The 27,397-nt window shown below is 39.7% G+C and overlaps 1 protein-coding gene across 1 annotated transcript; it reads right to left on the bottom strand.

The window, feature by feature from the left end:
* Window position 1: 1 nt before the first annotated feature.
* On the bottom strand, window positions 2-27,017 carry armh3 (armadillo like helical domain containing 3). Its single transcript, XM_022207651.2, has 26 exons — window positions 26,875-27,017; window positions 25,555-25,664; window positions 25,406-25,462; window positions 24,717-24,863; window positions 23,529-23,636; window positions 23,339-23,431; window positions 23,157-23,231; window positions 22,964-23,050; window positions 21,822-21,878; window positions 21,647-21,690; window positions 21,043-21,103; window positions 20,897-20,943; window positions 19,629-19,704; window positions 18,962-19,055; window positions 16,975-17,076; window positions 15,802-15,860; window positions 15,656-15,721; window positions 14,819-14,888; window positions 14,407-14,467; window positions 14,221-14,309; window positions 12,894-12,976; window positions 12,434-12,560; window positions 11,055-11,130; window positions 9,222-9,300; window positions 2,542-2,658; window positions 2-1,183 (listed from the first exon to the last, which is right to left on the bottom strand). Exons 2-26 carry the CDS (start codon window positions 25,654-25,656, stop codon window positions 1,091-1,093), a joined length of 2,070 nt encoding a protein of 689 aa, XP_022063343.1. The 5' UTR covers window positions 25,657-25,664; window positions 26,875-27,017; the 3' UTR covers window positions 2-1,090.
* Window positions 27,018-27,397: the final 380 nt, after the last annotated feature.

Below are 27,397 nucleotides of genomic sequence, written 5' to 3' on the forward strand. Positions count from 1 at the left end.
GTAAGAGTAGGAAACCAATCTTTATTTAAAAAAGAAACATAAATATACCTACAGGAGTTAGAGATGAATGAAAGAAGACTCTACACTTGGAGAAATTGCATAATTCAGATCTGCTTTCAGTCCAAAAAAAATAACCAGTTCAAATGCTCTGAATGAGAAAAAGCAGCGATGAGTTCAAAAGGTTGTATGCGTGGATCGTTTTTTCACTAAACTGACTTCACATGTGCCAAAGACACGCCAGCAAGGATGACGTTCACACCTCAACGTTTACCCACCAAACAGTTTTCCTTCTAAAACTATCAGCTCACTTCAACACATTCAGATTAGGTTGTTAAAATAACAGAGAAACGATTTGTGTGACGTACAGTAGTGGCTGTTAGTACTGGCTCTCCAGGAACAACAATGAAAAGGTTTCCATCACTTCAAAGCTTCCTTGACTTAATTACTTAAACTGTTCTACCCCTTAGCAAACATGGAAATACAAAATACTTGTAGATTTGTTGCGAACATGTAAAGAAGTAATTTAACATTCACGCGACAAGCATTCAGCCGCAAAGAAAGAGTTAATGCTGTAATTCAAGAGGTTCACCAAACTGAGAGAGGCTCAGCGTCACTGATATGACTGTTGTTAGGAAGAAGCTGAAATCTTCTGCAATCATTGGTAGAGACAAAAATCATATACTGTGATTAGTTGGACACCAGGAGGCTGAAATATCTCCCCTTGAATCAAAACTTTCACGTGTCAGTTAACAGTCCAGCCAATACTGCTGATTGCACGCGAGGAACAGGTGCAAAACGGGCACTTTCTTAAATTATCACGCACACCCACGACCTCAGAGGATCAAAGTCTGCAGAGGTTTAAGGTATTTTTCCTTCATGTGCATCCAGCCTTTCAGTGCGTCTCTGTGGGAGAATCTTCCATCGTTCCGTTCACAGGAGACATGAAGGATGAAGGGATCAAGATGATTTGTGGAAAGAACAACCGCGGATTGTACTGGTTGGTGTTTGAAAGGATGAGTACACGTCCACATGCACAAAATGTACTGTGTATGTCCATCTGAAGGGAGGCGGAGGCTGGTGTGGGCGCGTCTCAGGAGATGGTGGAGAACTCTTTGAGCAGGACGTCCTGACTCAGCGTGTTCAGAGAGACATTCTTCCTCACATTCAGACTGATGGAGCGAACCTGGAGACACAGATTTATTACCAGGCTGTGTGTTGATGTAAAAACAGGCACTGGGAGATTAAATCCCATTTCTCTCACTGCACACACACCGCCTCTGTGTGTTCCTGTTGAGGGTTTACCGCATTAAAAACAGCGTCAAATCAATTTATGATTTGACGCTTCATTTAATTTATGTGTAGCGGAGGATGAATATAAAACCCTCTGACAGCATTTCTGCTGACTGACCGCACTCTTCCACCTCTAAATAGAAACACATTTGCCAGAATTTGCAGGAGACTTGCAAGAAAATACAATTCCTTCCAGCAATTTTCTCAATTTGAACTGTAGAACATGTTTTCTGCTAGCTCGATTGACGTGAGCTATTAAGAGACGGCTTACCAAAGCTGATCAACTGATTAAAGTAGATGGGAATATATTTGCATGTCAAACAGGCGACTAAAAAACATTTCAAACAATATGTGTGAACATGCTGTAACAGGTTGTTTTACATTTACAAGGAAACTAAGCTAATGTTCAACCAACATCAACTGTTTTAGCCTCTTGATGCTGGGTATCAGTTTGTTTTAGTAGAGATTTTAAGATTTTGCTAATAATTTTAAGCTCCTCAGTGGCCTCTTTTCCAGTTATATTCCAACCATTTAGCACCAGATGATCCAGTATGCTCTGTCTTCTGTCTATTCCACGGGTTCGACTGAAAAGTAAACTAGACAAGGTGTTTGTAGTCAGGACACTGAGACTCCAAAAAAAATCAGCCCAAGAAAATCAAGGCAGCAAAGTCAGTAACTTCTTTTAAGTTGCTTTTACATACTTTTCTAACTTTTGAGTCCTTTAAACAATCTTTTAATTAGCCCTAGAACACTTTTTTTTTTTTTTTTTAAATGTTTTTAACTCTCTATATGCCCTGTTAAGTTTTCATTCCCCAGTGAGGTGTGCAGGGACATAAAACTGGGCTAAAAAAAAATGATTTTCTTCTCTTTTTTTTAAAAAAAAGGTAAGTCAGCAATTTATACTTTCCCTTTTCAGATTACAGTTTTGGTAAAACTCACTTTCAGATGCTCATGAGAGGCTGTGTTCACCACAAATGCTTAGTTATTCCTCTTATTATACTACTTTACAGTACACTTTGAGGATGATGCATATATGAACATTAGATCAGCCGCTATCTATTGCAGTGCATGTGCAGTTGTAGTACAGTGGCTGCATGTCAGACAGTTAGAGGGTACGTACACATTCACGCTCTGATGATAAGATTTACACTAGTCGGACTCTAGACCTTCGACTACTCGCTAACATGTAAAGGCCAGCACCCTAACAGACTGACTGAATGCCTCCAACACTCTGCCCTCTCACCGGCTTACCAGCTCCTTGAAGAAAGCCGCCTCTTTGGGCTGCTCCGAGTATCTTTCAAACTGGTCCAGTCCATCCTGAAGTTTGAGGGTCAGCGTGTCATAGTTGGACCGTACCACCTCCAACACCTAAAAAGGGAACAAACAAAGGAAATAAAATATGAACTGTTGCGTAACTACTCAATACAGAGTGAACTCTAGAATAGAGAGTGGACATTGCATCAGTGAGCACTCGAATAGTCACAGAGTCAAATATTAATTAGTGTTTAATAGTTCATTATGATGTTTTTATTCATGAGGGATCGTGATACTGTGACATAGTTACTTCTAGCTGTGAACTGCTGATGAACTGTACTAAAGATGTGTTTTGTAATGGCATGAAAGGAGGTATATGTGATCTGCAACTCTTTGTGTTTCTGTGTATTCTGTTTGCTGTTTGTTTTGTCTTATAATTGTGCACCATTAGTCAGGCCTCTGATAGCTGTGGCCAACAGCAGTTAAATTATTAGGCTTTTTGAGCATTTTTTCTTGAAACGTCTAATAAAACTGAGCCAGTGCATCTCTGTTCTAAACCTGTGATACTTTGACCTGCAGACTTTAAGAACATTTATGCATTGAGAGGACTCAGTCTTTCTAAGGTGAAGGTGTGAATGTGGTCAAGCTACATGTAAGAGAGTATGGCGAGTATCAGTGTATGTGCACTACAGCTAAATGTACACAGGACCAGCTGCCTGAAGTAAAGTCCAGTTAAGATAAGAAGGTACCCTGAGATCAGAGGTAATTATGCAGAGATTCTCCACACTTCCACCCCTGCCAGTCCCCCTCTCAGCTGTGAAATAGCCCCTCACCGCATCACCTTTTTCATTATTTTATTAATGCCCCTGAAACACTCCACACAGCATGAAACCTTCACAGCGAGACACATGAGCCGCACTTAGTCATGCTTCCCAGAGAAGCTCTATAAACGTGCACACTCCTCTCAAACAAGTCCAGCTTTTATCCACAAAAACAAACACATGTTGACTTACATGTAGGTCTTTTTGCATTTATGTGCACACACATCACATACATAATTCTTTTAGCTTGAGGGGGGGGTAAATCGACTGTATGGCCGAATCAACATTTTTAAATTTATTAGCAGTAAAGCATTCTTCTTCCTTTTATTTTCTTCTAATAAATCCACAGCTCTGTTTGGGGAAAAAAAAAGTGTGGTGTTTTTATTTCAACCTCTGGTGGTACAGCGATGAAGCATTCATATCCATATCTCTCCCTCCCTCCCTCTCTCTTTAATAGTAACCTGACTAACAAACTCTGAAAAGATGAAATGGCAAGAATGTGGGAGCTATGACAAACTGGATGAAGGTAAAACATTAAAATGAAAGAAAAGTAAATGGTGAATCAAAGAAAAGCTTTGATCATATGATGTTTTAGCAAAGATGGAGATGATTAGTGTTCAGTTCAGTGTTTTTCATGTGCGACTCAGCTGAGCAACTTTCTGCATCACTAAGCAGATATGATTGTGTGCTCGCTGCCGTCATTGTGTGGATTCAAAAGCAGCCTTGTGTATTGGTGTGTGTTAGTGCGGGTACTGCACTCCTGTACTGTACTTTGCATGAGGGACACAGAGTACAGCAGCTCATTTCAATGCTGTGTGTTTCTGCAGGCCATCCGTCTTCAGGTGTCACTGCAGGGAGTGAAGAGGCTCCAGGTAACTGTTAGTGTGTGTGGAAGGACTGCATGTGAAAAGGTGGGAATGGAAGTTTCTTTCACTTCATTAAAATAACAAGTAGATAGGAACAGAACCAAGCAGGACAAAAACAAAGGGCTTAGTCTGGAGATGTCAGCAGCTCTTGCTTTCTTTATCTGTATCCTGTCTTTTGATGCAGGTTTGAGTCTACAACTGTGGATCAGCTACCAAACAGCTACTCTGGTTCATCAGTGAGTGGTTGTCTTTTTGCTGCTGGATTCAAGAAGAAAACTTCCACGGTTCTTGTTTTCCATGACTATCATGTGTAGAGTTTCAATTTCATGTTCAACATTTCAGTTTCACATGCAATATGACTTCACTACCTCAGAATCTTTGCCAGTGTTACCTCTTACTTCTGACTCCAGTTTAAATTTCTGTTTGTAGGAATGTAACGTACAAGACAAGTCTCACCAATGTAATGTCTTTTTACTCCGATTTAAGGGTTCTTGGATGTCTCAGGTGAAGATTTTTTTTGTTATTTCACTAAGTTTTTTGTTTAAAAACTGCATTTACAAGATGTGGAGTTTGGCAGAGAGCTGGATAAGCGAGGAACAGGAGAGAAGCACTGAAGAGGAAAAATTGGTCGCAATAAAGAAACGCGATGTGAAAAATTCATGAAACTTTCAGCACGATTCTGATGATTGGCATACGTTTGTCCTGTTTGTCTGTGAATCTGTCTCTACTCAAAAACGGATTTGGAAGAAATTTTCAGGGGAGGTCAGAAATGATACAAGGACCACCTGATTAGATTTTAGCAGTGCTGTGGCTTGGAGTCTGGACCCACATATTTGTTAAAGATTTCTGTATCGTTGCGAGACAGCACCACGGCGTCACTGTAACTATGACAACAAGTGAACGCCAGGTAAACTGCCTGCTGATGATCACATGACTGCGATCCTACTAGAAACCATAGGACTGAGCAGCTTTGGAGTACTGCGTTCTCCGAGTGCTTTTCTTGTGTACAATGTGACCCACATTTTTATGAGTCCTTAATGTTTCAACTATACTGCATTTTGTCATTCATAACCATAAAAATGATTGCTGGTATGAGCTCCCTAATCATCACAATTGAATAGAAAAATCAATAGATATTTTCCCAAACCAAAATTATTAATGTCTGAAAGTAAGCTGCTTACAGATCATGTTTTTGCTCTCGATTCAAGTCACTGACTGTACTGAATATTTACCGAGGAGAGCCTCGCAGACACAATGAGCTAACAGCATTCAAAACAATAGCGGATGTTTATTAATCACTTTCTATAATACTGTGCAGAGTATCCAGCAGTGTGCAGCATAACCTCTGTGCAGAGAGAAGCGTCAGTTTGTGTCAGAAGGATTGGACAGGACTTGGCCTCCTCAGCCTTTCACTGCAGCATGCTGTCAGTGTGAACTCAGGCTGCTCTGTGGTTTATTCACTCACAACGGTGAGTGTTCAACCACAGAATGTGTTTTAGACAGCGCATTTGGGTTGTGATATGTTGTGGTAAGGGGGTTTAAATCAATATGTCTCCTACCAGGGTAGCTTTTTTGACACGCCAAATAGAATAGAGTTCAACAAAAGTTCAATGCAATGAACAATTCTGCACTGTCGGTCAAACAAAACGCATCACACCAACAACAATTGATTTTGTTAATGTTGGAGAAGCTACAAAAATACATAACCCACTACAGTCATGCTTTTACCATATACAGTGCACAGAGCAACAAAAGTGAGTATACGCATCAGCTGAATGTAAAATGATTCAAAATTGTATCACCTCTGCATTATTTCTAAGATTACAAGTAGATAATTTCTTTTATTACAAACAATCAAAAATCAAAAGACTATTTTGGAAAAGCAAGCTCCAATAAAAAAAACTTAATGGAACAAAAAGTAACAAAGTTGTGATTATAGAAACTAAATTTAGTCCACGGTGACACGGCATGGACTCCATTACAAAATGACATGTAAACATCAGAACTTTGGCCCGATAACTTGTGTCTATCTGCATGTCTAAATCATGGCATCACATAGAAAATAATTTCCAAAAGGAACTGAAGCATCTGACTGTGAGTACTCATGAAGACAGAAAAGGACAAAAAAAAGATCCCACAAAAAATATCTGAAAACACCTACAGCAGAAATGAGGATGGACAGAATGAACTACAGTGCCTTTGATCAGTGCTGCAGTGGTCGTCCTCCTAGAGTGACAACACTGACAGTGTGCTAATTGCACAATCGAGCTCTAAAAAAACAGATGGACAAGTGCTATAAGGTGGCACCGGGGTTATCAATGGAAATCAGAGTTCCTGTGCCAGCTCAGAGAGTGTGAAGGACTGTGCAGAACGTTTACCTCTATGGACGGTGTCCAAGAAAAACAAGCCCTTGGTTGTTCTTCAACACAAAACTGCTGGAGTAAACTTTTCTAAAGAACATGAAAAAAGCCTAAAGAATATTGGAAGCACACTATTTAGAAAGAGATAATGTAGCTGAGGCCAGACAAAGTCCAGCATGTTTACCATGAACCTGGCCTGGACTACCACGGTGAGCGCATAGTCCTGACAGTGAAGTACAGAGGGGGAGGGTGATGTATGGAGCCAAAGGTGCAGGGGAGACGACATTTATAGATGGCACTATGAATTCCTGTGGATACACCAAAAAATATGCTGACAAGATGACTTCCAGTCTCCATAAGGCAGAAGAGGAATATTCCAGCATGATTATGATCGAAAGCACACTGCCAGAAAAAAGCACAAAAACTATGATGTAGCCACGTATGTCACCTGATGCGAATTCAATAGAATATCATTGGCTTATTTTATATAAATATTTTATTACATATAAAGCAGCACAACCCCTTCAGGAAAGAGCAGCCGGAAAAAAAAGTTTTCTCTGAACAATGTCAGAATACATGCCAAAAAAATAATGCAAGATAACTGAGGAGAATTGATTCTGTCATCAATAATAAAGGTGGATGTACAAAGGATTGGAAAAATAAGATCTAATATCTAATGAAATGCACTGACTTGTTGCACTGAGTTCCTCCTGTGGGGCCTGTATTCTTAGTTTAGTAAATCTAAACTGTTATTTTAATCGTGCATAACAGCATTTGGCATTTAAGTGATGTTGTCTGGGCTGTGCTGACTTCTGTTTGTTGAAAGCATTTCAAAGTAGTTTTCAGTACAGCAGTGCAACCTTTGCGCTATCACTACATTTTCAGACAATAATCGGTTTATAGCAGCTTGAGGGACGCTGCTGGAAAGAACCACTTGTCAAAAAGGTAATTTATCTAATTATAAGAATGTTAATGCTGCATATACAAAATGATATAAAAGCACTGGCAGTTCATTGACACCAAAGTTAACTTCTGCTGCTCTTCTCTGTTGTGAATAAATCTAGTAGATAAAAGCATAGAGGTAATTGGGGAGTATAATGACCAAATCCATCACTCTCTTATCAGCTTCTGAAAAACAGGGCTCTCCCGGGCTGTTTTCCCATCCTCACAGATTTGACATAAATGATAAAGTCCTAAATGGAGCTCATATCAGTTCAGCCTCCCACGAGTCCAGCCTCACTTTTTTCCTATAATGATGAAGAAATAACTCTGTTTCAAAAGTTGTCCAACTGCTTTTTTAATGTCTCAGTTCAGACTGTGCATTTATGTGCTTTCACAGCAGTGGGACTGTCATTAATTCTCCAAAAGAAGCTGCAGACAGCAGATAAACTGCAGAATTTACTGTAGTTTAAATATATACACAAATATCTAAAATGACAGCAAGTTAAGCTTACCTTTTAGAGCAATGTCTCCTTCAAAAGTAGAGTGAGAAGTTTAAAGGCATTAAAGGAGATTTAATTTCCTACGACTTTGAACGTAGCATGCGCACATACAACCTCTCCCTCACCCCCCTCTAACCTCCCCCCTCTTAACATTTACGAAGAAACGCCCCCCTCCACAAACTTGCGTAGGACTCGTGAAGTTGCCTACAGCTGCAGTATAATCAATAATCAATAATACATTTTACCTGTCCAGAAGGAATTTAGCAACCAAGGCATCTGTCTTTAGGTCCATTTGTTGATTGAGCTGACGCCATCGCCCAAATGACTCGCCAATAATCACTTTTGTTTTTGCATTCTTGCGATCCAGTTGTCTTTTATTTTCTCTGACCTCAAAAAATGACTTTCTTTTACGGCTGGGTCCCCCTGGATCTTTATCTGCCATTATGTAAAAAAAGATGAGCAAAAAAGTCGCCAGCTAACTACGAAGCTATACCAAAGCAACACATACACAAAACACGTAAGTCCAAGGCGTACGTAATCTACGTAACTAGGCCTGAGCCGGAAGATTTTTGATTGACAGGAAAGGGAGCAAAACAAACGCCTCGGTCCGAGCGCATTGATTGGCTGATGTTTTTCAGGTCTTGTCCACAGTTTTTTTTTTTTTTTTTATTCTTTTAGAAAACATACATACAAGTCCACTAAAGGTCAGTATATTCATTTTATGTGAATCAGACAAATTAAACAACAAAAACATCCTCCATAATGCCTTTAAGAGAAATGTTTAAATGTTGCTGGCATTTCAGGGTCCCCAAAACGTGGTTAAGTATATTGCTTATATTTGTTTTGAACAGGGTCACCCCAGCAGCTATTAATTTTTGTGACAACAACTGGTCTTCTGGGTGTCCCATAACCAAAACCAACATCCATGTAACTCATTTTTCCTACTCAGCTGTAACTACATCTTGATGAATAGGCATTCTTTCAAAATAAAATACAGCAAACCGCTCTCAAATGCTTTATAGCACTGAGTGTTTTCCACTGTTTACTAAAAAATTAATACGATTTACTTTTGAAATGACAAGAGTGATGTTTCAGTGGAGTTCAGCCCAAATGGCCTCATGTTGCTGAAGTTTGCTTATTTACACACAACTTTCAGTCAGAGTGCAAAAAGAGGTGAGGGGTGTTTACCTGCTCTTCAGACAGCTGGGAGATGTGGTTCACAGCAGCGTACGACTCAATCTTGGGGTTGAAATGGTTGATAATGGCCCTGAAAGACAAAAACAAAAGCACTTCTAAAATGATACAGAAATTATTCTTCTCAGATTCCAAGCTACATTGCTAGTGTGTGTGCACCTGAACATTACAGACGTGAAGGTAACACGTCTGACTCCAAAACTATCAGCAGTCAGGATTTTCAAACCTGGCTGCTGGGTGATAGTCCCACTCAGCCTAAAGTGCATCAGCAAGGTCCAGTATAAGCATGTTGGGTGACTTGGTTTTTATACGTTATATCGGGAGTATACAGAGGTGCAAAAGAAATCTGTATTCATGAAGCCTGAAGAAGCATTGTTCAACTTTAAGTTGTCGTATTTTCCGCACAAAAATGGAGCTACGCAAAGTGGATAAATCTTAAAACACTACATTTTTGGAACTTCAGTCATCCAATGTTAGTCATCCCTGCTGTTACAGAGAACAGAAGATATTTTGGGCGTCTAACTTTCACTACCATTGTCCTGTAACTATCAGACTGTATTTTGGTAACTAAAATTAAGATTTGATCAACACTGCAGTGCGGTACAAGACATTAATTAAAAGCTGCAATCAAACAAATATGTCACACTCATTCCACTGTCGAACAATAGATGCAGAAAAATATGTAAATGAGAGTTAGATGGCTTTATGAGAATGTGGTCTAAAAATATCTTACTGTGAATTCAGCTTTAAGAATTCCACTAATTGGAATGGAGGGTCCTGGCACAAGCCAAATAAAACACTGCCAACCCGTAACTACCAGAAGACAGGAGGTAGCGTCTATCCTGCCACACAGTTTGATGTGGGTATCACATTGGGCTTATGTCTTGTTAAAACCAATAATCTGACAATATTCAAGGTGTAAAGGTTACAAGAAAAGTTCTGGACAATACCAGTTACAGATGGCCCGTTAACACCAAAACTCATCCCAGCGCCTCGTTCATATTGTGTGAGCTCACAGGGGAGTTTCAGATGTAAATTCAGAGGCAATCTTTTCCAGCATTAGCATTAATTTTCTACGAAATAAACTGCTTCATAGCTCAAATATAAGTTGATGCAATAAGCACAGCTGAGAGATTAAATGGCTTATTTTGTACTGGCTTAGAGTGCGTCATCTATCAAACAGATTATAGTGACAAAAATGCAGGGAATTCTCTGTAGTGGCAATTCTGCTGTCATTTACGTGTGGGGAGTCAGTCTATAAGGGACAAACTGATGGGAGTAAAATGGAATTGGTTCCTTTATTATAGTTCATTACAGCCTCTCTGGGTTCTTTATACTTCTCTGCCTTCATTCATTTATTCATCCATTCTTTCCATTATTGCGCTGTTCATATTCTTACTCGCCACCTTCCCTTCAACCCTGGTGGCTGAGTATTTACACAGCGTGGTGGGTGAATCCTCCTGTTAGAATTGTTGCCCTCAGGGGCTTCCAATCCAGGGTGACCCCTCAGAGGATCATCTCCTCACAGAAGATAGAGGGTTAAAGAGAGATTACAGGGGGAAATGATGGAGAAGAGCGTGTGTGTTGGGCTAGAGTGAAGGACATAACAGCTTTAAATCTATCAAATAGAGGGACCCAGGGGATGTAAAAAGAAAAGAAAAGAAAAAATAAGGTCATGACGGAGTTTTACAAATTAGTTCCAAAGGCTTCATTGACTTTATTTTGACCTTTCCCCAACACGTTCCTTGTTGCAATTCCCTTCAATCCACACATTTCTGATTCTAAAGATACAGTATTAGTGTGTTAAGAGTGTGTGCATGTTATTACCGAACATTGACGAGGGCATGTGTGACTTTACTGGCTGCCTCCTTCCACTGGCCTGTGTTGGTTGAGACTCTCAAAACTGGAAGGGAGAGAATGAAAGAAACAGACAGAATTACATGTACCAGTAGAGGCACAGCAGCCAGCAATGATGTGCCTTGGCAAACAGGCCGACAATTATTTTATCTACTAATAATTTGGTGTGTTAAACTGCAGGAAATAGTGAAAAGCCACTTTTTTTATAGGCCACAACACGATAATTTAAGTGATTTCTGACAAAAACAACATAATGAGAACACTGACAGTGAATTAAAACATGAGGTTACAGGCTACAAAACAAAACCAAGAAGCTGAAAGTAACTACACAGCTCTGCAGAGCAGAGGGCCATTGCAGATTTTGGATGACAAGTATCTCTGGTTAGCAACCCTATTGACTGTACATACAGCTATGTGAAATAAAGTAATGGTGCACGTATTGATTGTAACTGCTTCAAATAGCCACTTTTGTATGAGAATTTATGGAAACCACTTGGGCTTTGCTCCACTTAGGTCCTAAGAGCTCAATTCACTGCAATTTGAAAGAACACATGTGACTCGATCAGTAAATTACAAAACCATTTACACTGATCTGACGGCACAGGGGCAGCATTTAACAAAATGCAACCAATTACAGAAATGCTGAAAATTGCACAGGGAACAACACAGATTACCAGCAGGGGCACTAGAAACCAAAGGACATGGCTGGAACACACACTTGGAGTCTTCTCCAATATCCAACATATCAGTATATAGTAGAAAAATACCAGGTTTTGCAGTACACAAGCCAGCATGCTTTTCTGGCAGTTCTCACCAGCAGTCTCCTACACAGCTGCATCACATATGTCATGGTGTCTTGCACGAGTATAAACAAGCTCGAGTCGCTAAGAGAGCACACACAGATGACAGCTCATTCAACACAACAGACTGTGAAGAATTTGTGAGCAAGATGGTCAGAATTTGAGGCGCAATATTGTGACAAAGTAGTATGCCCCAGTTGTCTACAAACTGCATGCAACAGTATGTACTTTGCATGGGAAGCTGCAAGGCATATTAAAGGGGGGAAAAAAGGATGTGAATTGGAATAGAGCCATTTTGTTGCAATAATCTGGAACAAATGAAGCAATGAGTGGTTAAAAAAATAATGTCAAATACACAACTTAATTTACTTACAGTTCAGACCACTGATTGACTGTATATGCATTTTTTTAAAATGCTGCACCTGTCTTATCCATTCAGTGAAGTCATCTTCTAAATTTGCTTGTACTTTATCTATTCACGTGTTTTCTGAAGTTGCACTGCATTGACCTCTCAGTGTCACCATGCTACAACAGTGTTTCCCAACATACCCATGCAGTAGAGGTTGTCGAAGACCTGATGCATTCGTACGATTTCATAGTACAACTCATCGTAACTGTTGGATGTGGGCAGGAACGTGTCGCCGTAAGTTATGAACATGTTGAACAGGTTCACTACCTGGATAAGGAGACACACAATGGGATGAACTGACCGGTGTGACCAAACATATCAAAAACAAGTATTCTGAAGGAAATTAAAACTTATACTGCATCCTTTTCTGCATACATGGATTGTTTGTTTGTTTTAATCCCCAGAGACAAGCTAACAAAACAACTCTTGTGTGTGATTCCAAACACTCATACAGCAGGACCACAAGCACCACCGCTGCTACAGCATCTGTCTCTCATGATACAACATCACACATGTACAGCATCTTTAGAACTAATTTCATTGTAGATTGTGTTCTGTCAAGCTCCTGTCTCCACGTTTGTCACTATGTGTGTTTCTCACCAGCAAGGCCAGGTGAAAGATGTTGTGCTTGGCCAGCAGTGTGGTCTCATTTGACAGCAGGAACTTCAGCAGGTTGATGAGAGCTATTTAGAGGGAGACATGTTTGCATTAATGAAATACTGTGGAGTGTTGATAATCGCCTGCCAACAGAGGCATAAGGCAGCAGTCTGCTTTCCTCAGTGTGCATCTTTATTAAGGCAGATAATGGAAACACAGGAGGGGGCGAACCTTTCAACACCAAATCAAGCTTGTTCACAAGCTTTTACTGAGGAAAATAAAACCCATAAGATGAGCCAAAATGTGCACACACACAAAAAAAGCTTTTAACAACTTCCACCACAACTTGGCACAGCAAAATGCTGAAAGAAGATAAACGCAATTGTTGCTTTAATTTGGGTAATTTTTCCTTTCCAGTCTTATTTCATGGTATGCCATTATCACCACCAGGAGGAGAGGTTGGTGTTATTCAGGGAATTAAGCTGATTATTGGTCTGATTAGAGGAATCCGTATTCTAATGAGACACAGTGTGATGAGGCCATTAGGGGCTGAAATGTTACCCTGTTGTGTGTTGACCAGGCTGAAAACAAGGCCACCAGGATGGATCGGGCTTTCTTTAGAGACTCATTAGCCAGTCTCAATGACGCAATACATTTCAAAAACAACAGGCCCAACGACTTCAGGAGGGAATTGGCTTTCTTTTGCAGTAACTAGTTAGTTTTGAGGAGATGTCCACTAAATCAAAAATTCCACGGATGTAAATTATTAACATCTGTGTTAAATCTCTGTCACTTGATCTGGAAAATCAAGTTCTAAATACGTTCTCTTACAAAATTCCTAAAACATTGTTTATTTAATGTGGTGTATCTGCAAAGTTTAAAAAAACAGCATTATCCCTCAATTTCATACTTTTTAAGGAGGACATGTTTGAAAATCAAATTGTCAACTTCGCAGTAAAATAAAACAACATGATAATTTCCAAGGCACATAAAAAAAGAAAATTTGCTACTAAAAAGCATTCATCACAGACATCTGAGAGGCTTTACTTTGAGCTAAATGGCACTGTCAGCAAGGTAGCATGCAAAAACCAGGATCAACACGGAAAAATGCAATCAAACACAAAAGGTGCTGGGATGCAAATTATGGGAGATTGGTAAAGTTTGCTGCAGAACAGTAGGGAGCTTTTGTAGTAACTTGTACTGTGAGCTCCACAAATTACTCCCATTCATACTTTAAAAATTAAAAATCACTGGCCAGAGAAACAATATTAACATCAATTCACACCAAGAATAAAAAAATGACACTTTGGAGAAATTGAGGCATGTTTACCTGACCAAAGCTCTCTCCAGGTGTAATGTAATCTGATTCTACATTTCTTCTGGTAACAGAGAAGTTTGTGGATGATCTGTACGCAACGCCTGCACAGGAAATCCCCACAAAAAATTGGTTAACACGGGAGAACAGACGATGAGTCACAGTAATGTGTGTGTAAGGTGTAATTTAAAGTGTTCTCACAAGTATAAATCCATGGGGAAATCCTTCATCATATGAGTGACAATAAACTCCACCATCAGATCTTCACAAAGGGTTGCAGAGGAGAGAAAAATAATTATTAACCTTTAATTTCAAATATCAAATTGGTTGAAATAGCACCTATAATGTCAATGGACAGAGAAATGGAGTAAGAAGAACACAACGGTTTACTAGTTAGCAAATGATACTAAACTGTAAAACAAAGCAAATAAAGAAAAACACTGCAGATGAAAGAAAAAAAAACAATATTGCAGTTCTGAATTTTTTTTTCACAAATGCTGACCACTGGTTTTTGTGATTCTGATACATAACAACTTTGTGTTGATAAATATGAATTAATGGAACCTTACACTCAAACTTAATGTCAATCATCAGACTTAAATGTTCTTCATACCTAGAACAGCACACACAAGCGGCCGTGAAGGGATGTTCTTGTCCACTGCTTTTTTCCTGTGCCTCATAGGCTGGAAAAAAAAAAACAGAATTAAAATACTTATTGCTTAAAACACACACACACACAATATATGCATGTATAAAATATGTCAAATTTAAGAAACACATTAAAGAGTCAAGGCGTTTGTCGTGGTCACAACAACAACTTCACAAATAGCTGAAAAAGTACCTCTGTGCACATGCAATAGGAAATCAAAAAAATAACAAAAAATATATGTTGGCATTTACTGATATGCTGGGAAAAATACTGTATACTTGTGTTGCTGTCCCCATGACTACATCAACACGTATACATGTTCAGTTTAAAAACAAAAATAGTCAAAGGAAGAGCAGCAATAGTGAACGCAAGACCAGAGGAGTCCTTGACTTCACAACTCCTGCTAGCATAAACACTAAGGTAAGTACTGCCTGTAATTTGGTATCCATGTTGAATTAACTACTGGTAGTCAAGGTTGATGTCTTTGTTTTCTTTGACAAAACAGTGTGACAAATCCGCTAACAAAACTTAGAGACAAAGATAAAGCAAACTAGTATCTGCGTTTTTCACAACTCCCTGTTTCTGCCCATCCAGACTCCAACACAAATGCAAAATAATATTCTTGGAAATGCGGTCTGCAGCATTTAGTAATATTACAGGGGACACTTGGCATAAACGGAGCACGAGTTATGCATTTGAAATTTAACAAGTGCTAGTGTAAATGTCGCCGAAACAGATTGAAATTTAGCCTCTTAATTAGCTCTTTTCCCTGCTCACTACGACTCACGAACATGAACTCACCATTCTGTGGAGATTGACTCTGAAGTTCATATTGTCATCATGAAGAAAGGCGTCAGCATACTGGTCCTATCACACAGAGGAGGGTTAAAAACGGCATCGGAAAATGTCGATGGATGTAAATGTTGTGACACCGTTGTGGCTCCTACCTCAGCTATGCAGGTGAGAATAATCAGGCACAGTCTGGCACTGTTGAGTCGGTGCTCATCTGTAACCACACAACTAACACTTAAAAAGGTAGAAAGACTGCAAAATGTTACAAAATGTGACAGCAACAGAGCGACAGAAGACATTTGCCACTGGTGTCATGAACAAGCGTCTACTGTAGGAGCACTTCTGGACGCAGATGTTGGATAAAACGAACAACGGAATGAAAAACTGCAGGAAGGCAAAGTGACAAAGACAAAGCAGAGGACATGAGGTTTTGTGTTTACTAGGGATGTGCAGACTAGTCGTTTAATCGGTTAATTGTCGACTCATTTATTAAACGGTTAGTATTTTACTAGTCGGTTAAACGCTAGTGCCCCCCCCCCCCGCACAGCCACGCTTCGCGGCCCCCGGTCTCGACCGGGCGCCGCCATGCAGCTCTTCGCTCGGCCGTGCGCCGCACACTCGTCCCGTCTGGGCTACCTGGTTGATCCTGCCACTAGCATATGCTTGTCTCTTTTTTCAACCCCCGCTATCCCCCTCATCATTAGCGGTGTTTTGACCACTCCAGCTACACCCACCACGTCCCTTCCTGCCACCCCGAAGCAAAGCATTGGCTCCACTATGTGCTGCTTGGACTGTCATGGCGCACCGACCCGCTGCCGTTACGCACAGACGCAGCGGCACTTTCTGTCTCAGTGGACGACTGAACATCTTCATCAGAGGGTGAATATTCCTCTTCAGAATATGAGTAAGCCATTACTTGACAAAGTACTTTGTCAGTGTTGACCAGACCTCTCCGTATGGTGAGTTTTCTCACTCTAAAACGTGCCGTCTTGCGCTCTGATACGCTCCGACAGCGATTCTGGTCTCCTCGGTTTTCAAACTCTGTAAACTGCAAAACTTTGCATGAAAACACGCCCACAACTGATGCTCAGATTGAAGTTCCAGATGTCCGCCATCTCCTGGCGTACAGTACATGAGGCACATGAGGCAGTATATTTGAAGCTATGGCTTGTTATGTTCAGCAATGTTGCTTGTGGCAATATTGCGACTTTGGCGCTTAAAGGGTTAAATTGCAAGTTCAATACTAATTTCCGAACCGACTAGTCGCTAATTTTATTGGCGACTAGTCGGTTCGGAAATTAGTCGAGATTCCCATCCCGAGTGTTTACCTTTCGTATCCTGCATTACAATGGAGGCATACTTGAGGAAGGTGATGAGAAGGTTGCTGGTCTGCAGGTTGGGATCCAGGGGAAGTTCTGGGTTGTTCATCACTACACAGCAAATGTACAAATAACACTTTAAATAAACATAATTGCTGTGCTTACAGTGATAAAACTAGTATTGTGAGATTTTTATGAACAAATAAGACAGCAGTCACGACTATTCACACTGCGCATCCAGTATGAAGTCAGACAGTCCTTAGATAATGACTTCCCAAAACCCTGAGCTAAAGTCTACCGTCTAAAAGCAGGAATAACGAGAGCTGTACTTGTTTGGGCAGAAGCGGTGCTCATTCAGGCAGTAACAAAATGTGATGTCTTTGTGCCATTACCGTATTCTACTGTATATCACTGTGTTGTCAAGACAAGCATCTTCACCCCTTTAAAAATCTCTGCTCTCTGAAACATTCAGCTTGTTTCATGGATAATTAATGAGCAGGTCCTTTCTATCACACTCCTTCCTACAAACCCACACCTCGGTTTCTTTCTTCTTCAAATCACAGCAAGCCCAACGGAGAAAAAGGATTTCACACAGAAACGTATCACATGAGGGGCAGTACTCTGAAAGGAAATCTATATTCCTGACATGCGATTTAAAGCACATGTAAGTGGAACCGTTCCTGGTCTGAGTATAGCGCCTCATGACATGACAGCGCCTCGTGACATGGCATCGTGCATGCTGCATGTGAAACATTCATCTGTATTTGAAGCTGGAGGTAAATATTTTATATAGGAAATGGCTCTTAGGTTTGAAGCTAAGGAGGAGAAAGGTAGCCAGAGATAGAAACATGCTCCTTTTAACAGTTACAGCATGTGTGCATGCTAAATGGGCTGCCTTGCTCCCGCTAGCAACAACATGCGGCTTCGACAAAACCTAAAGTGACAGCCATCTACTCACTTACAGAGACATTAGGAGGTATCTGGTACGGTGTAATGGTCTGATTATTTAGATTCAATGAACTCACATGAGAAGTGTTATTTGCTGAATATGAGCAACTGACACTGCTGGTGTAGGTGCATTTGTGCATCTGTAGGAGAGTTTGGTCGGCATGTTTTTAAAAATGCATAAAACCGTTCAGACTAAATGGAAGCAACGAGGTGGAGACCCTTAAAGCCGAAAAGCTTCAGCTCCTTCAGGTGCTTTGAGAAGATCAACGTTTCCAGAATAGCACAAATCTGTGTCAAACTGTGTAAAACAAACGTAAACAAAAAACCTGCAACTTAGAGCTTGCCTTGCCTGTGAGCTCTGGTGTCATTAAAGATGAGAAAATATAATAACTGGTTATTGAATTAAGTACTTGAGGCTATAAGATGCAGTTTCTGTAGCAGCACTAAACGCTGCCTTAAACTACTAGCGTCTAGAGTTAAATGCCATCTAGCGGTGAGGTTACACATCTGAATTCCTTTCCCAAACGTCTCCCTTTCTAAGCCACTTCAACAAAAAGCTCCGTTTGGGCTGTCCTTTCTGGGCTACTGTAGAAACAAACAACAGGTCAAGTTCCTTGGAGGAGGACTCATTCCACATCAAGGAAAACCCAGCGATCAGTAGAAGCCATTACACATGTACACTGATGAACACATCACTGTGAATACTACATTCTATTGCTGCTGATAGATCTCTGCAATTCTTACATACTGAACCTTTCAAAAAGACTAGAAATAAATAAATACGCAAGTCAATACATAACATCGATTTCTTTTTTTTAAAAATGCAAAGAAGCCAGAGTTTCACAGTTAATTAAACCCGGTTTGACTCTGTTGGGATCTGAAGTCTCATTTGATCACTTTTTTATTTCTGTCTGTATCAAAATGTTGTTTCAGTGACATCAAAGCAGTAAGAGGTAGACTTTCTCTCACAAATCAATGAATAATGTCAACGACACTGTGTATGTTTTCTATCTTTGACTTAATAAAACTTGAAAAGTGCACGGCTTACTGTCGAGGGAGGGCGGCGTTGTGCCAAGTGGTGTTGTAGGTGTGGTTGGAGTGGGGGTGGTGGGCGTGACCGCGATGTCGATCTCAGGGTGGCTCTGTTGAATGATCACAAACACGTATAGAAGTTATTACGGTGTATACTGTCCTGTAGGGAAAAAAATAACAATGCCGTTTAGGAAGTAGACATAAGTCAAATGGTCATGCAAATAAGAGACGTTTTGTTAGAAAGAGACGGCCCTGAAGTCCTGCGTTATGACTGCCATCATAGCTTCATTGGAGCCATCCTCACTAGTCAGTGAGTCATGATAACTCAAGCACAGAGTAGGGAATTCCTGATAAGGATTTTAAAAAGTGCAAACGAAGTGGATTGTATTACTAGAGATTTTAAAAGGGGGGGAAAAAAATGTAAAGGCAGCACTTATGTATAGGATCCACAAGTAAACAATACATGTAACAGTTAGAAAAGAGCATTTTAACTATTTTCTTCAAGTTTTGTCCTATCACAGACACCACAATCAGCGGAACATTATAAAGATTATAAAATGTTCTATAAACAAAACTTATGGAAATAGTAAAGGAGAAATTACCTTACACTACACCTCAAACAAACATTCAAAAACATCCAAAAAAAATGCAAGCATATGCAGATAAAGAGTTGTGTTTCTTACTTGTGCTAATACAGTGATGAAGTTGCGGTTAAGGTGCACAGCCTCGTACAGCGCCAGCAGAATCGCCTCGTTTGTCCTTGAAGTGACAGAGCAGATGGTTTAATTAAGCTCACTCACTTTTGAAATCTCCACACCTTTGCATAATGTTGAACTGAGACGCCAGGAAAAAGTGGAAAGGGAACGCGGTGCTTAAAGTTGATTACCGCTGGCTTCATGTGTCAGCAGGTCACTTCTTTAATTTTCTGTGTCATTAACTACTACACAATGTGTGTACAAAGTAACGCATAACATTTCTTTACATCAATTTATTTTTTATGTTGATAAATGAGTTAATCTTAAAGAATGTAAAACAACAGTAAGCACTGCTTACAGATACAAATAATTGGCTGCATTTTTTTATATTGTCAATTTTTTCAGTCATTTGTTTAAAATTAAAAGAAAAGGACGACAGCAGCAACAATCGATTCTTGAGTGCAAATGTTAGGAGAGTCTTTAGTGTGTGTCTACACTTTAACTGTGAAGAGTGTGTATTTATTTCATGCTGCTGCCTCAGAGTCATTGTGTGTAAATGATGAGGTCATGGCTTCGGCCAATCAAAACTGTACTTTTAAAGTTAGTTTTGATTTTTGAAAAAATAACACGGAATTTATGGTAAAGCAGCTGAACTGAAGCCACTGAGTAGAAGTATATGACAGCCAGTTAGGAGTTTCCCAAACAGTATATAAAGGCCTCTGACAGCACGAAGAAAAAGATTCTTATGATCCCATGCGACAAAAATCACATTTTTGTGTGTAAAACTTCAACCATCAAATAACTGGTTAGAATTTAGTGAAAGATGAATGCAGCCAATTACACAGAAGTCCTTCAAGGAAACCTGCTCCAGAGTTACACTGCAGAGACTTGAGTGGCCCAGTCAAAGCCCAGATTCAAAGCCCACTTTGGTATTAGGAGTTTTTGAGAGCAGATCAATGGACCAAAATACAGATTGTATCCATCTAAATTTAAATCTCCTACACAATAAGTTGCAAAAACAGAAGGGGTATGGGGTCTTGACGAATTTACTAGATTAAATGCTAAAACAATGCTAGTAGATGTCTGAAATATTATCAGGAAAATCACGTGTTACTGATTAAACAAAGTTGTGCTTTGATAAAAAGGTGTTTTTTGAGCTACACTCCATAATCTCACACTGATTTTGTATACTACTGCAGCAAGCATCTGTTCCAACTTTAAAAGAGAGCTGTACGCTGAATTGACTTTGAACTTACTGCACAGAGAGCTTCTCATCAGCATCTGCGATAAACATGCTTCCAACCTGTGAACAGGAGAAAAATCTATCAGTAAACTATATTCAAATCATGATGAAATAAGTTCTACTGCTGCAAAAAAAAATGAAATCATTATAGGATCTTACCATACTAGTGAGGGTAGAAAAGAATCCACCCTGGTTCTCCTCCTCTTTGTCTTTGTATTGCCTTAAGGATACAATAAGCAGAGATAAAGGCGAGACGGACAGAAAGTGGGAGGCAAAGAGAAAGCGGAGAGAATGACAAATACGTTTCAGACAGGTAAAACACACACACAGCAAAAGCAGACATGTTTTCACTCAAACACAGCACTTCTAACCTAACACACGTTTACCTCACATCTCTTCCCTCTTCCTGCAATTTATTATCTACGGGGCACTCTGTTCATGCACAGAAACAATGAAGTGTATGGAGCCGTCATCAATCACTTTGATGTGTTCGTCTGTGCACGTAGACAGACAAGACCTCCTTCACGAACAGCATTTTAATTTCAAACCTTGCCTCATCCAAAAAACAATACAGACCACCGAAAAAAAACCTGTCAGATATAAATAACTGAAAGTATAAAGGGCCTGATTGTTCAGGGGAATAGAAATAGAACATTTGTGGGAGACATCAAACTAAACTGATGATGCCAGCAGCCCCAGCACACCAAGCACTGCATCATTAAAAACACTTCGTTTGACATAAATGGAAATTTAAAGATCTCACCTGTTATATTCTGTCAGAGCTTGGTGGACAACCATACCCATTCCCTGGGAGAAAAGAACATCCAGTGTTTCAAGAAAAACCTGTGAGAATCTGTTTGATGTGAAGACCGCCTACATAAGACGTGCTGCTCATTATTCTACAGCTAAGAAGACACAGCAAGTGACAAAATACTTACATCGAGTGTTGGCTCGTCATCCACAATGGAGAGTTTCACAATGTACGGATTCACAGACTAAAAACAGAAAGCAAGGCAAACAAGAGAACAGACATATCAAAGTTAAGACTTCATTAGCATTAAAAAGACTATTCCTTGCTTGTATCTCAGTATATACAGTAAGGACAGATCGTAACCGTTCAAAGTAAGGGGCGCCTTGGATAAAAAAATTCAGCAATGCAATTAAAAATGCACCATCCTTTTTGTTAATAAACGGAAAGTTATTATCCTGCAGGATAAATGCAAGGACATTACATTTGTGTCAAGCAGTCCTGTTGATACACCAAATAACCCAAGCCAAAGTTTGCATGAACATCCAGTGCAAAACAGAAATGTCCACATGTTGATTCAGCAGATGATCATCTCCCTGATACTGCCATCTTGGATTTGTTCCCCCCCCCCCCCCCCCCCCCCCCCCGCCCCCTCTTCCAGCAGCAACTTGACTCATTGAAGCTTCACAACATTACCATTGTGGAAACAGTGTTTTCAAAACAGGCAAATTCATTTTTTAAGGCATGTGTAAAACCCCCACGCTGAGGGGTTTTGTTTCTATGACAACAATATCTTGACATCACTATTCCAACCGTGGTCGTAACATTTGATAAGAAATGAATGGTTGTCTGACAAGGAGCGGCAATTACAACATCAGGTCCATTCTGACAAGTTCAGATTCTCAAGTAGAAGATGCAGAGCACTGCAAATATGCTTTCCTCTTTGGGAACAACTGAAAAAAAGAAGCTGACACAATACTATACGGACACTCAGCTTTACTCATACATGTTATTCCTTAGCCTTTGTCTTCGATGTCATGTAACAGAAAACACACCAGTACTGTAAGCTATTGTAAGACAAACTTCAGGAACTGCTACTCCAGACACAACAACAACACATTTATTAGTTTCTGAGTCATGGCAAAAAAGGAAAACATTAGAGGAAAAGAGGACTAAGGATTGTGTTTTTTTTTTTAAGTTAAGGTCTATTCAGTGACTCTTATGCAGATTTCATAGCAGAGAATATTTTTGACTCCTTACTCTTCAAAACACTTCATAAGAAGAGACACAAAAAGCAGTCGCCAGTCAGCATGTGCACAGTGTAATACACACCTCATATTTTCTATAGTTGACAAGAAGGGCTAGAAGCACCACAGCATCATAACCATGCTGCCCTCTGCTGGAGACATCTGACAGAATCTGAGCAGTGGCGAGAGGAAGAGCAGGTTTTACCAAGTGGGTGGAGAGAGAGATTTAAATTACAACCAAAAATCACAGAGTTACACTCTCTAGGCTCAACACTTACCTGCAGAATGGCTTCAAAGATGCTATTGATCATCACATATTCCAGTATAGTGTTTTGGCTAATATTGTCCGTCACCTGTAAATACATTTTTTCCACATATGTGACATTGAGCTTTATTTTAACAGCACCAACAAGCATTCCTTTAAGCGTGCAACATTATATTTCAGTATGTTCTGTCTCACCGTAACCAAACACAGCAACAGCTTGAGGCAAAGGCTCTTAAGACTCTCTGAGCTGTCTCCACAAAGAAGGCTGTCCAGTCTCTCCATCAGATCCTGTAGGAGATACGGACACAAGAGACAGTGTGAATGAATTATAGAGATGGCATCTTTCCCTTTAGTATGAAACTATCTCACTCAGTTCTTCACACACCTTCATCCTTTGCTCAGCCTTGTCAAACCCCATGAGCATGTTGATGATGTCGAAGCCAGACGCTGACTTGTTCTTCTGGTGAACCCCTCGGAAAAGTGCACAGAGTGTCTGGGAAGAAAGACGGGGAGCACAGAGGTTACTTAATACAAAATACTTCCTGAATCCTACAAGCTAGCAGTAGTATGGTAGTAATGGTGGGCAAGGGGATGTTAAAATGTTACTGTTACTGCATGAAAGAGTAAAGCAGTTTGTTGTCTCTACTTGTTATATAATTCATCATCATACACTGTCCTCCTCTCACCTCCATGCACTTGACATGGTTTTCTTTAAAGCATACAGACATTTACAGACACATGTCACAGCACATCTTTTTCTTTTCTGTGGGTTCATACTGGCTTTTCATAATTTGTCTCACACTTTTATCACATATAAATAAAAGGACAAAACAGAAAAAGTGAAGCCAAGATGATCATCAACATCATGATCAACATACCTAACCTGTATTTGACCAGGAAGTCCCCTTAAAATTAAAATCCCTTTCTCAAAGGAGACCAGGCCAAGAAAGCGAACCATTCTAAAAGTTACAAGGGATTATAAAAGCGGGCATGACAAACAATTGGCATGGGACAAAAGTAAAGCGCATAAAAGAGCCTAGGCTTCAAGATATATACAGAGATAAACAGCTTAGGAATACCAATTGCACCCTTCAGCTATATATCTTTTGATCAGAGACTTGAACTCTCCTAATGAGACTAAATCATTAAGCTGTAGTGCTTTCTGAAGGTTATTCCAGGATCAGGGTGTAAAATAGGAGATGGTCATTCTACCAAGTTCAAAGCAAATGTTGGGCAAACTGTATGGTAGTCATTTAGATAAGTGAGAATTACAACAGTTCTTGGTAAGTGATAGGAAATTTTATAAGGGACTTTACCCAGTGCTGCTTTGTAAAATATATATATCTATATATATATATATATAGATAGATAGATTTATATATACACACACTACTGATTTTGTCTCTTTAGGCTTACTTAAGGCCAAGAAATCAGATAAAACACAGAATCTATAAAGAAAAGAGCTAAGAGTACAGGTTTTTAGAGCCTAAAACACAAAACTATGCATGTGTGATGATAAGCACGACATAACATGCAGCTGAAAATCCAGGTGATCATCCTAAGCTGTAGCTACCTGCAACGCATTGACCACTTTGATCTGGTGCTCCTCTCCCAGAGCTTGAACGCAGTGATGGAACAAAGAATTGATGTTGTCTTGGATGCGCTGGACCTCCTCCCCATCTACACTCTCTAACTTCGACTCCAGGTACTCGAGGTTTACCTGAAACAAATGAGGAGGGACCAAAGTGGAAAAATGAGCTGCAAAAAGTAGCAGTATATCAATATACAAAGGACTAGATTATGACTAGAAGACCAAAGTCATGAAAAGTTCACTGGATAATGTCACAATACCCTCCTGTTAAAAAGACAGCAGCTTAACCAATTAGAAATGCCATGAAGCAGAGCAGCAGAAAATGCAAATTATACCACATGACAATTTCCAGACTTCTATGCAGAGGATTAATCTGTGCAATGTTTGTACTATATCTGATCTATGCAAATCAGTATTCCTCTTTATCTCCGCTTACTGTGTGACATCTACAACCACAAATAAATGCTGAATGGTTACATATAACCTACTAATAAGCACCATTTATCTCTGGTTTATAGCCATTCCATGTTTCCATGCTGCCTTTATAAAGCCAGTGTTATTCTTTAAGTCTACCTTTGCATCACTGCTTCCATTGCTACAGTTTCTGCAACACCTACAGAGCATCACGACAGATTTCCTGTTATGCAGAGCACATTTTAACTTTACTCTACCTTCATAAGAAACAGCTCATCCCAGAAGCGAGGGTTGTTTTTGGCTGGGTCTTCTTTCTGTATCACAGCAGAAACAACACTGTTAACACTTCAACATAAGTTTATTGGTCAAAACTTGCACCACTGACATTCTTAAATGTGATACTCACTGCAAAAATCTCATCATACATCAGAACCACCTTCTCTTTCAAGGGTTTTTTAGAGGATGATGTCCTCCTCAGCAGACCTGCCTTCTTCTCAACCTGAGACATGACTAAGTCTGGGGAGAAAGGCACAGTGAGTGAGAAGTATGTACAGAATGCAAAAACAAGAGGAAAAAAGTTCCAAGATTTCTTTCATTTTGGTGACGCTAATAAAATTCTGTATTGTTTAATGATGTCCAAAGAAAACACCAAAACCAAGAAAAGTTGCTCACTGCTCCAGAATGGTTTCTGTGGGTAGATAAGCCATAGTGTTCCATTTTATCTTAATGAAGACATGTTTTAAATTGTTTTATATTACTTAATTAAATCTACATATAGCATATTAGTTTCGTCTTTAATGCATTTTGTTGGCAAGTTCTTCTATTTTCTCCACACCAGGAGTAGAGCCTTTGGAGGAAAGTAACAGTAAACACAAAGCATGCTTACACTCAATACATCAACTTACTGACAACTACAGTCTCTTTAGCTAATACTTCAGTCTAAAACCTACTGCTGTCAACAACATGTACACACCTGTTATACCAGTTCTCTTTTTTTGCACAAAAGTAACAAACTCCCTTTATTGCATTACCAAACTGTGCAGCTAGCTGACCAAAACGGTTTGTTTTAATGACTACTTCACTAACTTACTCTGCTCAACTGAACATAAAAGCTCAAAACTAACATCAAAAACTGCCTACTTGGTTGACCAAGTGAAATATTTAAAATGCACTGTAGTAATTTACACATAACAAGGTTTTAAGTTAGGTTAGCAGAGAAACCTATTACAAATAATGAATGTCTGAACAAGCTTGACAATACGTCTGCATATGAGCTATTGTGCAAGGTTAGCTTAAAAAATCAACTGATAATTGTCAAAATTGATATACTTTATCATGACAGTTAATCTAATCCAACTGGGTGTAACTGGGATGGGGTACAAGCTAGTTAGCTAATATTAGCTACCTCACCCATCGCTACCCCACTGGGTTCAACAAGTAAACGACAAACAGCAGCATGGTCACGCTAACCACCAAGCACTGTTGCCCAGTGAACACTCTAGGATCACTTAATCTATTATCAGTCAGGTCACCAAAACGTTAATCCACTAAAATGTTCAAAAATGCTATTCGCAGCTAAAGCTAACGCTACCTAGCTAACCTGTCAAACATGGATGTTGGCGTGAACGCTGAATTAGCGTTAGCCATCTAGCTAATGTCTTTCTGCGACTACTGGCCGCATTACCGTTTTATGTAGTTTAATTAAGTGAGTGTCGTGTGTTCTTACCTCAATTAAAGTGTTAAAAGCCGTAAATGTGGCTCATGAATCCTTGTGGTGACAACAGTCTGCTAGCATACTGAGAGGGTGCTGGCCGCTGCTCTACAGGGTCTCAGCGCCAGTCAGATTCAGCATGGTTATTTCCATGATGGTCACCGGGCTCGATCAAACATTTTTCTATCGATGAATCCAATGACTATTACCAATTATTCGATTTATCTGAACGATTAATTGTCATGTAAAAAAAAAAAAGCATTTTGACCACTTTAGTGAAGTTGATTTTATTTTGAGAAACAGAGTATCATTGTATAATGCAGTACAGTAACACGTGTAAATAAATTTATAGATGTGAAATGGCAAAACTGGCAACTTCAGCATGATAAAAACACATAAAAACAAGTGCCAATTATTGAAGTTAGTAGCGTAGCTCCAAAACCACACAACAAAGTATCATCACTGTAGTTTTTTCGTTTGTATGTTTCTTAAATGCAACATGGACACAGGGGCTGTTTTTACAACCACAGAGATGTTA

Source organism: Acanthochromis polyacanthus, chromosome 3, assembly GCF_021347895.1.
Source record: "Acanthochromis polyacanthus isolate Apoly-LR-REF ecotype Palm Island chromosome 3, KAUST_Apoly_ChrSc, whole genome shotgun sequence".
NCBI lineage: Eukaryota > Metazoa > Chordata > Actinopteri > Pomacentridae > Acanthochromis > Acanthochromis polyacanthus.